Source organism: Odontomachus brunneus, unplaced genomic scaffold (genome assembly GCF_010583005.1).
Source record: "Odontomachus brunneus isolate Ranch 3 - 2012 unplaced genomic scaffold, Obru_v1 Obru_scaffold_003, whole genome shotgun sequence".
Taxonomy (NCBI): Eukaryota; Metazoa; Arthropoda; class Insecta; order Hymenoptera; family Formicidae; genus Odontomachus; species Odontomachus brunneus.
The window spans coordinates 3,215,372-3,228,218 of record NW_022639453.1 but is presented as its reverse complement, the minus strand read 5'-3'; the positions used below and the strand labels follow the sequence as shown (position 1 = coordinate 3,228,218).

Here is a 12,847-nt window from a genome sequence, read left to right as displayed (position 1 = left end):
TCTCTCTCTCTCTCTCTCTCTCTCTCTCTCTCTCCCTCTCCCTCTCCCTCTCTTTCTCTGTTCCTCCCTTCCTCTTTCTTTCTCAAGTATACGTATACCATAAACACAAGGTTTAATAGGAGGTAACTGCCTGTAAAAACCAATTTAGCAACTTAAAAGCAGACGCGGCACGCGTAAGCGTTCTTTAGGGATTAAACGAGCAGTTAATTAAAATACACGTCGATTTCACGGACCATCGGGCGTAGCTCATGGTTTGTAGAGCCTACATTGCCAGCGGCATCAGACGCTACTGAATCCCCGACACAATGCCCGTTTATATGCGCACACGAAAGTCAACGTTGTGTGAGTAAGCCGTAGGTACTCCGCTACATGGCATGTCGAATTCTATAGCGTGGTCCGTGAAAAGGAATACCGGTTCATAATAAATCAATTGCTGCTTGGGTATTCTCAACACTAGTTTAGGTTTCAGTAAAAAAAAAAGATGTCGTTTAAATGCGTGTAAAGAAAAGACATGCTTATATGAATTAGAGAAGCAAATGTTATAAGGAACGCGTATCTAGCTAACTACGTCGTCTTATGATATGACACACGCTTGACGACATCGCACGATTCTTCCTCGATGACTTTTTAGACTCGTTTCTCATGCATCTCCTTTTTTCAAGAATTTCTAATATTTTTTCATCACATCGATCACATTTAAGCGCATTGAATTTGACGATTCCGAACTAACCGGAAGAAAATCCATACATTTCTGTTCGAACAAAATAATGTACAAGTAAATAGTCATTAATCGAATATTCTAAGATGCAATGTTGTCATCAGCGTTTCAAGTTCAGATAATATGTTTTCGCCCAAGAAATAATTAATTGTGTAAAAACACGTCTTGCTCGAAACGATATAATTCAGCAAAAAAATATGATGCTTTTGAATAAACGCGTACGTGTAATTTTTTCCTACGGAATATTAAATTTTTATGTACTGATGTGACTGGTTTGGCGAGGCGATCTCACGGAGCAGAAAAAGTTTGTAAAATAATTGGAAATGAACGTCACTGACGCAGACGGTAAATTCTTTCTGTCCCAAGTCTATTGAAAGGAATTACAATTCTTGCTTGCAGAATATCTCGTTTATGATTTCACCCAATATACAGTTTAATTCGTACAATTTAAAATTTTTTTACCACATGAGAACGTGACGAATTCGAAACTTCTCATTCGTCAAAATGGTCTCGTTTTCTTTCTATCCTGTATTCTGTACTTAAATTTTCTTACAAGCTTCCCAAGTAGTAGCTAACTCGAATCAAGGCGCATTGTTGGTTAGCTTCTTTCGATGACCTATGGGCTAAGTGTCAAGCGCTGCATGTCCAGATTCGGCAAACCATTGAAGATTTCTTTTTACATTAAGTACGAGGAGTGTTTTCGTGCCGAGGCAATCTACCACGAAACAGCAGATCACCTTCATGGCGTTATCGAGAAATTTACCCCTGCAGTTGCGTCTGCTGCTTCCAGGGCGAACGACTCCATCCCTTCTGTCTCGCACGCAGAATTTGATACTCAATTACCGCGTATTAATCTTTCGACATTTTCTGGTAAGCTTTCTGACTGGAAAAACTTTCGCAGACTGTTCGAGTCGCTTGTTGCGTCCGACAAAACGCTGTCGCCGACGTAAAAATTACATTACCTACAAATGAGTGTAACCGGACCGTCGTCTTATGTCAATTGTTGAAGAATCCGCACAGCCATATATAGTGCACACGCTACGTAATAGTAAGAAGCTGATAATGCAGCATAGAAGAATGCCTGTGAGGACGCCATAGAATTCACTGAAAATTAATGTCGTCCGGATGAATTAGAAAATTTGGAGAAACATTTTTTCAATATCCGCGGTACAGACGTAATAAAATTGCATATATCTTGTTGAAGTCTACGTCGCGTTATAAATTAAGGGTATACAGGTTTCCGATAAAAATTACAAAGCCACTTTGAAAATTCTAGTCAACGAATACAACAATAAGTCCGCACTTATTCAAGCTCACAACCACGCTTTCGCAAACTTGCCTGTTATGAAAATCAGGAAAGTCAGCGAATTTAAAAAACTCCGCGATACAACGTCGCTTAACGCGTTGAAAACTCTTGGTCGGCCTATCCCGACGATTGGGACGATTTACTCGTTTATATGATAGTTCAAAAAGCAGAGTATAACTTTTTAAGGATTTCGCGACCGCGGGAATCGTTTTATATTTATATTTTCTTATGTATTTTTTTTCATAAACTGAAAATTATCAGTATAATACGCCAGAAGGAGAAAAAGATACACACACACACACACACACACACACACACACACACACACACACATATATATATATATATATATATATATATATACAGAGTGTCCCACACTCTCCTCCGGGCATTTTGTGGGGACGTAGGATAGGTTGATGTGAACATAAAAGTCCTATACCGTTTTGCGATATTCGCAATAATTATCGAGATATTAATTGTAGAAAATTTGTGAATCATCATGCAGAATATGATAAATGAGTTATAATAGCGACGACTGCCGTCGTGTACTTATACTTTAGATCAAATTGAACAAAAAAGTCCTCTACCATTTTCTAAATAATCACATAGATTTTTAATTATTAATTAAAGCAGATTATTGCACGATTTTGCGTGATAATGCACTCATCTCCTTTAATTAAGAGTTAAAAATCTATGTGATTATTTGCAAAATGGTAGAGGACTTTCCTGTATATGGAAAAAAAATTGTTATTCATGTAGTTATAGTATCACTGTCAGTTATTCTTCAATAATTTATTAAAAATTAACTCAAAGTTGGATCAAATACGAGTAATATTGCATCGCAAAACGTTAATTAGATTATATTGTTCACTATAACATTAAAGCGGCCACTGCGACACTCAATATATGAGCATCGCGAGCGCCGCTCTATTGCATCGGCTGTGAGCTCTCTCTCCGCGCAGGAACTTCGTGATGTGTCCATTTTTGGTAAAAGTTTGCTCAGAGGTCACAATTTTCGCATGAATATGACGCGCTAAAATCAGAGTTACCTGTTGCTAACTTAAGTGTCTTGTGTTCACTGAACCCTCTCATCGAGGAAGATGCACTTATTCGACTTGGCGGGTGACTCGTCAATTCCGCTTTAAATTATGACGAGCGTCATTCGATAATCCTGCCGGCATCATATATCGGATCTCTTAATTACTTGTGTGCATACGCTTACTTTGCATGGAGGAGTCCAATTAATGCTACGTGTGCTCCGCTAACATTATTGGATTATATTATTCGCTCGTAATCTCTCGTAAAATCTTAGGTACATCGCTGCATAACCTGCGTTCGGCAATCCGCGAATACGGTGCATCAATTTATGAGCAACCTACCCAACGCCTGCGTCATCAATTTAATTGCTTATGTCGGACGAAGCCGTAAAGCCAGTAAGTATTATGTTGCCGTTTTTGTGTGTCTCGTCATAAAAGCCATATATCTAGAATGTGTTGGCGATTACCCGACGGAGGAATATTTAGCGGCGTTCCGTCATTTCGTTAGTCGCCGAGGTCTTCCGCCTGACATGTATAGCGATAATGGCACCAATTTTCAAGGAGCCAATGAATTGCAGAGATCATTTCAACTTCTATTGCAAAACCTCAACCTGCAGAACATGTTTGCGAACAATGGAGTCAAATGACATTTTGTGTCATCAGCAGCCCCGTATTTCGACGGCCTTTGGGAAACTGGTGTGAAAAGTTTTAAATTTCATTTAAAGCGAGTTATAGGATCGCACACCCTGTCGAAGGTCATGTCGAATTCGTGACCTTATTATATCGAAGCGTGCCACAATTCGCGGTCGATTTCCGCACTCAGCGAAATGCACAAAACCGTCATAAGTGAGATGCCCATCGTCTAGGTATGTCGAGTGATGAATACAAGAAAAAAAAATGAAGTTTCAGTTCGTTATATGTAAATCCGTGATTCTTTTCCTGCCACGAGACGGTAGCGAGCTGCACCTGCATTGCAATCATTCGTCAGACGGGAAGAGAAGCCCACAAACCGAAACGGTTTTGAATAACGATCACCTCCACGATCAAATTTCAAATACTTCACCAGAGGAGGAACATAAGAAAAATTGGCAAATTTTCATATTGAGATTCCTACAGTACACACATTATAACGAAACAATACAACAGATAACGCGGCACGACGTGATATCAATTGAGCATTAGCTAGATATTCAGTCCTAACACAAATACGCACTTACACGCACTTTTCTCGCTACACACAACCGACAATTTATAATCTAATTAACTGCACGAAACCGGCAATTATTGCTAAAGCCTTCTCTCGAAAACTTTTCTTGATTCCGATGGCCATGCTACGCGACTAAATATATACGAGAATTCAGCTTTTAATAAAACACACAACACGCAGCTATACACTTGTTGTCTCGTCAGTAAATGACATTGAGAGTTCCCTTTTCTCCTTGACGTCCTTTTCGATCGTTCTAGATAATAAGCTTGATTTTGTAGCTGTTCTGACGATATCCAAAAAGCACATGCGTCTGACTCGTCGGATCTTCTCGCAATGACGAACTTGCCAAGATCTTGCAAGATCTAAAGTCTTAGCGGACAATTGATACGACTCCTGATTAACTTCGCAGAGCCGTCGTATCGATTTTAGTAGGCAAATTCTATACAAAATCTAATGCAAAATATGACCGAGCACGTAGATTAGAATTTGGTTTGATAACCTAAATGTGTAGTTCAAGCAACTAAATCTGATTCTGACTAAAACTGATTCTGAGAGCTATACATTTACTTTATCTAAATTGTTTCCTAATTATTATTTCATGTTTGGCCCGCATTATTTGACTAAATAATTTAGCAAAAACTACTAAATTTTGATACTTATTACGAAATCCTTCTTTCCGTGTATATTTTCAATGAACTCGCGTCTACAGATTTCACAGCGACGCGCGTATTAATTCGCTCATTTTTTTTAATTAGTATCTCAAAATTTTACGTGGTTGTTTGAAAAAAAATTGAAGAATTTTTGTTTAGTTTTACTTAATCTACTTGCATTATCAACGTGCGTTGTTGTATATTGCATTAGACACCCTGTATTTCCCTAAATTTCGCTTATATAAAATGTTCACGAAAAGTACGTATTAAAGAATCCAATTTTGTCAATCCCACATATTTGCTTATATATTTAATTCATATTTTCTTTAGTTCTAATCCAGAACTCGGTGCACGTTGCACATTTTGGTTGATTTTCAATTTGTTCTGACTAGCAGTATTCCTCCTGTCTCATTTCTCCGCGTGCAGCCTACGAGCTGTTTGAAACTTAAGAAAGTATGAGCATTTGTTTCTGATAGTAGAAAACTATTGGAAATATGTTTACAGATTATACGTTCCTAAGCCTGTAGTAGCTCGTAGATTGCGCGCGAAGAGATGAAATAAGAGGAATAGCGTTAGGCAAAACAAGTCTTCTTTTGGAAATGATTCTTACTCTTTTGTAGCTCGCGATCTTCCAGCGGCTTGTTACCAGCAGGTATCGACAGTGAGTCCTAAGGCGGCATGCCTTTCAATGCTTTTTGGTAATTATGTATTTTAACGGAGCAACCTCCAATGACTTTGATCTTGACATATGTTATACAGGTCACCCTCCTGAGTAAAAAGTTTTAGACTCGTTGTTGGGTACTCGTTGTTTCTTAAAAAATTATTAACAAAATAAGTTGCATAAAATTACTTTAATTTTTGGGCACCGTATATACAAAAACAACGAATTTCAATGCTAGGAAGATGCTTGCTACACACACACACACACACACACATACACACTGCTCGCCAGTAAGCGAAAAATATCGAACAACGAGCGGGGGCTGCGCCCCCGCACCCCCCCTAAAAACTACCTAATCCAACCTATCGTCCCATTACCTGTCAGTCATTGTTTATTAAAGTGTTCAACTTTTTTTCTTAATAAGTTCTTAATAAACAATGACTAACGGCTAATGTGACAATAGGTTGGGCTAGGTTAGTTTTTAGGAAGGGTACGGGGGGCGCAGCCCCACGCTCGTCGTTCAATATTTTTCTCGTGTTACAAATGTTAAAAATGTTAAAAATATTCTTAATTTAAATATTTTTACGGTAATTGTGAAGGAAAGGCCCACTCTCATCAATTTTGTTAAAATTTAGTAAGATATTGTATTTTGATGCGTAAAAACCGAATCTGGGAGCTTTTGTGAGAAATTCACTCTTTAGCTTAAGCACAAGAGACCGCGACCCTCCCCCCGCTGCGGTGCGGGGGGTCTGGGGAACGAGCCCCCCAGTCACACAGCTAGAAATAGACGGTATGACAGATTTTCTAACCTAACGCGCCTTTAACTTTATCTATTAATATTTCGCTTCGTAGTAGAGAGCGATGATTTTGTCAGAGGAAAAAGTTGTTTCTCGTGCAAAAACGCGTCAATTAAGCCTATTTTTTATCGAAATCGGAGGTGAGGTCACTAAACTGAATAATTACCAACTTCTTTTGTTAATAATTTTTTAAAAAACAACAAGCGCCGTCTAAAATTTTTTTAGGGTTACTCAGGAGGGTGACCTCTATAACGTATGTAAAGATCAAGATTATTGGAAGTTACTCCGTTAAAATGCATAATTATCTGCCTTTTTTCCTAGAGTATTTTCTAGATTTCCGCAACCCTGACACAGAGCCCCGTACGCGAAGCCATCCCCGCTCGCTTCCCATCTCACAGCTGGATCCTATTTCGTTTGCCTCCAGCAGTGGTTGTTCGTCCTATCTCACTTTCTCATCTTTGTTTGTGCGCTATCTCTCCCCCCGGGTCGCAGTGAGATTTTTTCTATAACTTAATTGTTAGCCGCCGGTTGATCCGTACATAAAGGGTGCACAGCATCAACAACGTTCGCTTATTCAGCCGTCTTCTCCCTTCTCGTTTGAAACGAGGAGGCACGAGCTTTTGACATCGCAACCCCTCGGTCTAACGTTCACACACACATACATACACACACACGCACAATCCGAGCGAAGGATAGTAAAAATTTACTACATCACAAAGTGCTTTGTCACAAGTAATTAATTGGTAATTAGTTGGACAACCATAATATCAAAATGTTGATATGATTTGCTTCCAAGATATGCAGTTACCAAATTGTTCTCTCGTGATATAAATTTAGAGAACGACCAAAAACTATTTCTCTCCCGACTAAAGCTACAAGAGTAAAGTGTTTTAGAGAGCAATTAATTATTCGAATAATCATTGCATCAAAATGAATCATTTCCTCTCAACTTATCCAGGTCGCGAAATTTTTTACTCGCGGAATATGTATAAAATATTTAATTATATATATTTATGTTACGAAAAATAGTTTTAAGTACAGTCGTGATTAGAAAAATATTGATATCCTCCAACAAAGAAAGCGATAAAATTTTAATGGGAAGAAGAAAAAAATGTAACTTTCTTCGTGCATAAGAATCACTTCGAAACAAGCTGTTTCAAAATTGTTCGGCGGGGTTTGCGACAGCAAAATTCGATTGATTAGTTAACTGTCTTAATAGTACACGCATAGCATAGAATACTAAATTTTTTATGAATGAATTGTTTATGACAAAATTGACGGTGAATTGTTTATGACAAAATCACGCACGACTAAAATATTGAACATTTTTGGATTCTGGAAAAGGCAATTTCAAAAGCATGCGGTAATTACTCGAGCTAGGACATATCAAGTGATCAATATCATTGATCTATTCAAATAGTAAGTCACGGTACGGAAATATTATTGTTTAATTTATTGTTCTTCGAGCACAAGTGTTCGCACATGCATTACATGGAAATTCTCGATGATTCTCAAAATTCGCTTGTGATTATGCGAAGAGACGCATTGTGCGTAATTATACCAATTAGAAAGCTGAAAAACGATAACGAAATATTCTGATTGATTAGCTCTTACGACTATGTTTACGCAATTGTAGAATGGCCTTTACGAAGATTATTTTAATTTCCACAGCGAACCTTGAGAGAATACAAAGACAACAGTAATTTCTTATCGTTTTGATGGATAACGACGCGATGAAATATCGAAGTGCAGAAATCTCAAATAAGAAAATTATGTCAACGCAGTGCTGACATCCGCCCTGTTACAATTCGATAACAGCGTAGAGATATATTCCCAATTTGTCGATTCCCAGTGACAGACGTAACAAGTGAAAAATGTTTGGGAAGGTATTTTAGTGCTACTTACACTTCTTTTTGGCAGGAGAAAAACAGTTTGCGGCAATTGCGATCGCGCAACCAGAATAAAGTCGCACCAATCAATAGGGCAGATACCGACGATAATAATATTGTCATTCATACGCGATTAATTCCGACGAAGAAAACGAGGACGACGACGCCAGTGTGGAAAAGAAAATAACGGACATGCAAAACCACACAAGAGTGATGATAGCGATATTTGCTACAATAGTTGAGATATTAACCCTTTTAAGATGGGAGACATCTTTTGATGCTCTATGGCCTTCATGCATTTCAGAAACTGTCAATCCGATATTCACAATGTTTAGAAATCAATAAAACACGAAAGAACACTTTAAAACGTGAAGTATAATTTATATATTTTTTTTAAACATGAATATTTACATTAAATTGAAAATATAATTGAAATGGTAAATTTATCAGAATTAAATATAAATAATCAAAATATTTGAAATATTAAGAAATATTAAGAAACAGTAAAAAATTAAGAAACAGTAAGTAACATTAAGAAACAGTAAGTAACCAAACAGTAAGTATCCAAACAGTAAATATCAAAACAGTTAGTATCCAAATAGTAAGTATTCAAACAGTAAGTATTCAAACAGTAAGTATCCAAACAGTAAGTATCCAAACAGTAAGTATCCAAACAGTAAGTATCCAAAGAGTAAGCAGCCCTATGCTGCTAATATATTAACCTTTAAATTATTCATTATATAGCCTTGTGCTATAAAAAAGCAACCTTATGTTGCTCAATAGATTCCAATTCTTTATTGGCGTTTGCGAGACGCCGCCTGAACCTTTATCGTCAGGCAACTTATTAGAAAGGATATGAAAAGTCGTATAAGACAATTCATACGGTTACCAAGATTGAATTGTTAGTAACAACATCTGAGATAATCATCGGACAACTTATCGTGATCGCAAATCACTGCCTAAGCTTATCTTAAGTGTATTAAGAATACTTACAAATTTGGATTATATCTTGAATCTTAAATTTGAGAATTATATCTTTTAGTTCAATATTATATCCGACATTCTTTAACGTCAAATGGAAAATAAACAGAATAACGAAGACAAAGCGAAAGAAGTAATTCAATTTTTTTATCAGGCCCGCTTACTCCTCGCACTGCAGTTTGATCGAAATGAAAACTGCGCTGCTAATTGTGAAAATTATATTAACGAACGAAAAATAGCGTTTGTGATTTAACGAGTGCAAGATATTTAATTCAAATGGACTTAAATTTTATTAAGTATTGTCTTCAACACACAAAAATTGGTATGTTGGGATTTTTTGAGATACTTTTTCCAAATTTGAAGTCAAATGTAAAATTCAAAATGGCGGATCAAATATAGTGATTTTCAAGATGTTAAATTATTTAAATATGACTCAATTTCCGTGGAACTTCATACTCTCTAAATTTAAATTAGTAAAAATCTTGAATGATTTCGATATACGAACTATTTTCGCAAGGATGAGCACAAATGAAAAGATGTGATCAGGTTGGGTCAGATTTAAAAATTTTTTCCTTGGCCGGCATTTTGAATTTCAAATATTCGATTTCAGTTTTCAAAAAAGTATGATTAAAAGTTTCATAGTTCAAATTTCACGGAAATTAAGTGATATTTATATTATTTATCTTTTTTCCGCCATATTGGGTCCGCCATCTTGGATCACAGAATTTTAAAAACCTAAATTCACAGATTCGGATTCAATGATCCAAAAAGCCCATAGAATATGTACTTCCCTATAATTATCTCCTCGAGCAACTCCTCGTCCTGAAAGGGTTAATTGTGAAAGATTAAGGAAAAGCACGCGCTGAATGGTAAAGAGAAGAACGCTCAAACCGCAGCTCGGTCCAGTAATTGAATGCATATAATCTATGTAAAAATAATGCAGGAATCGCAGAATAAAACATTTAGAAAAAACAACACATTGTTAGAGTAACATACAGGAATTACACATGAAACCTCGCAGTACTCAAAACGAATGAATAAGAAATTATGTGGATAATATTAGTGATGTGATGAATGCAGTCACTACTAAATATTGTTGTCACTAACAAATATTGTTGTCACTAACAAATATTTTTACATTTAGTCTGCAGAAAGCATTGGCTATTATACAGGTGATAGTAGAATTTATTATTTATTGTTATATTATTATTATTATTATTATATTATTTTATTATTATATTATTTTATTATTATTATATTATTTATTATTTATCGCGCGAATTTCAGCGCGCGGTGGAAGAACAACCTGCCGCTGCCTGTGATTGGTGATCATGTGTGCGCTATGAAAAAAAGGTAATTTGTAACGATACCTAACACGCATCATTACTAACAGCCCGACCGAACACCCGTCGAGCTGTAAACGACGCTACGCGCCACGCAAAGGCCGCTAGGTCAAATATAAACATAATACGCACCGCACCCAAAACATGCGTCTAAACAAGACAACAGCGAAAGCGACGTAAACAAACAGTGACAGCTCGCGAAATCGACTATATAAACCGTGTCCGAAAAGTAAGCGGCACCAGACCGATCCGGATCGTCTACCGAACTCGATGCTTCAGAGCGGAGAGCGAGGATTTCGACCGTATCGTTTCTGCCTTCACTGTAAAAACAGGCGTGTTATCAGGTGTGTTAAAACAACACACAATTCACTAATTTGGTGTGTTATGTGTTTAAACAACACAGCTGCGGTTGTAGATGTATTGAAACGACGCACTGATCTACACACGAGTTCTGTGTTACAGTGAATAACACACTTCATGTATGTTAAAACCGCAACACGGTAAATTGAATGCATATAATCTGTGTAAAAATAATGCAGGAATCGCAGAATAAAACATTTAGAAAAAACAACACATTGTTAGAGTAACATACAGGAATTACACATGAAACCTCGCAGTACTCAAAACGAATGAATAAGAAATTATGTGGATAATATTAGTGATGTGATGAATGCAGTCACTAAATATTGTTGTCACTAACAAATATTGTTGTCACTAACAAATATTTTTACATTTAGTCTGCAGAAAGCATTGGCTATTATACAGGTGATAGTAGAATTTATTATTTATTGTTATATTATTATTATTATTATTATATTATTTTATTATTATATTATTTTGTTATTATTATATTATTTATTATTTATCATATTTTTATTATCTAAGCAGTTTATGTAACGTTATATGGGAAAGAAAGTGTCGTGAGCATGAAACGTCAGATAGCCTCAGTGGTTTAGTGCAGCGCCCGGCAAGCGAAAGACCCAAAGCAGCGATCACATAACTTCGAGCGAATCTTTTCACTTTTTACTTTTCGCTCTATCGATTTCACTTAAGCTTTTTCATTGTTCACGCAATCAAATAACTCTATACGTGAAAAGCACAAATCACTAAACATGGTTCCTATATGATTTCAATATCAGCGAAATCAGCTGTATCCATCGGCTGTAGAACATATAACCTTAAAAACTCGCTATAACCTTAGGACTGTTATGTTTCCTGTATCTCATCACAGCAGTAGTATAATATGGGAGCGGTGCACTTGGACATGGTGCATTTGGACACAGCCAATCACAGCACCGTGTGATTAGAGACATTTGTAGGATCCCTTAGAACTTAGCGACTTGTGATTGGACTGTGTCCAATTGCCCCGTGTCCAACTGATATACACCCGTATAATATATTCCGTATTCATCATGTCACTAAATTTTCATTTTTCCGCCAGCACATTTCATGGCTGACAAGTTCACGTGAAAAGTTTCACGTTTCTACGCTTCGCCGAGTTTAGTGATCACGAGTTCACGTCAAACTTTTCACTTTTCACGTTTCCGCCCTAGGGAAAAAGTTACATGATCGCTGCCCAGGTTCGCGAGTCCCAGCATAGCTAGCAACAAATCGCGCTTTTTCTCTCTCCGGATCGAAAAGAAGACACAGGTCCGACCGCCACGGCGTTTTTTTATCACTATCTTTAATATGTCTTAATACAATATACAGGGTATAGCAAAAGTACCGGAACGGCAAGATAACTCAGCGGGGGAGCATTTTAAAGAAAAATGTTTCAGACAAAAGTTGTAAGGTTTAAAAAAACGCATTCAACGATAGTAGTTATTTGACATAGGATGTCGTCGCCAAGGTCAGAACAAGGTCAACTTTGCTCTTTTAAATAGAAACACATATTTTTTATTACAGCATTTTATTCAACGTAAAAACGCAAACAACTTTTGCTTGAAAAAATTTTTTATACAACCTCTATTTTCTAAGATATTTACGTAAATATCTACAAGATTATTGGTTTCAATAATTTTTTACTTGAATTCTATCAACTTTATGAGGAAAATATAAAGAGATAAAAATTATATATTTTGTTCTCATAGAACTCTGAGAATTTTTTCAGAATTTTATATTAACTTTTAGTACTTCATTTTCTTACATTTTCTTGAAGTACTAAAAAGTTAACATAAAATTCTGAAAAAATTCACAGAGCTCTATGAAAACAAAATAAGCAATTTTTATTTCTTGATATTTTTTGGTAAAGTTGATAG

At 36.5% G+C, this 12,847-nt stretch overlaps 1 protein-coding gene across 2 annotated transcripts in view; it reads left to right on the top strand.

The window, feature by feature from the left end:
• Window positions 1-2,724: 2,724 nt before the first annotated feature.
• LOC116844341 overlaps window positions 2,725-12,847 on the top strand; it is an 11,298-nt gene continuing 1,175 nt past the window's right edge. The window contains exon 1 of one of the 2 annotated variants that reach the window (XM_032815750.1): window positions 2,725-3,457. In XM_032815750.1, the coding sequence (XP_032671641.1) occupies window positions 3,391-3,457 (67 nt within the window). In that variant the 5' untranslated portion in view covers window positions 2,725-3,390. Of the gene's footprint in view, window positions 3,458-10,427; window positions 10,600-12,847 lie in introns of those variants that run through there. The other variant, XM_032815759.1, reaches the window with a different exon arrangement.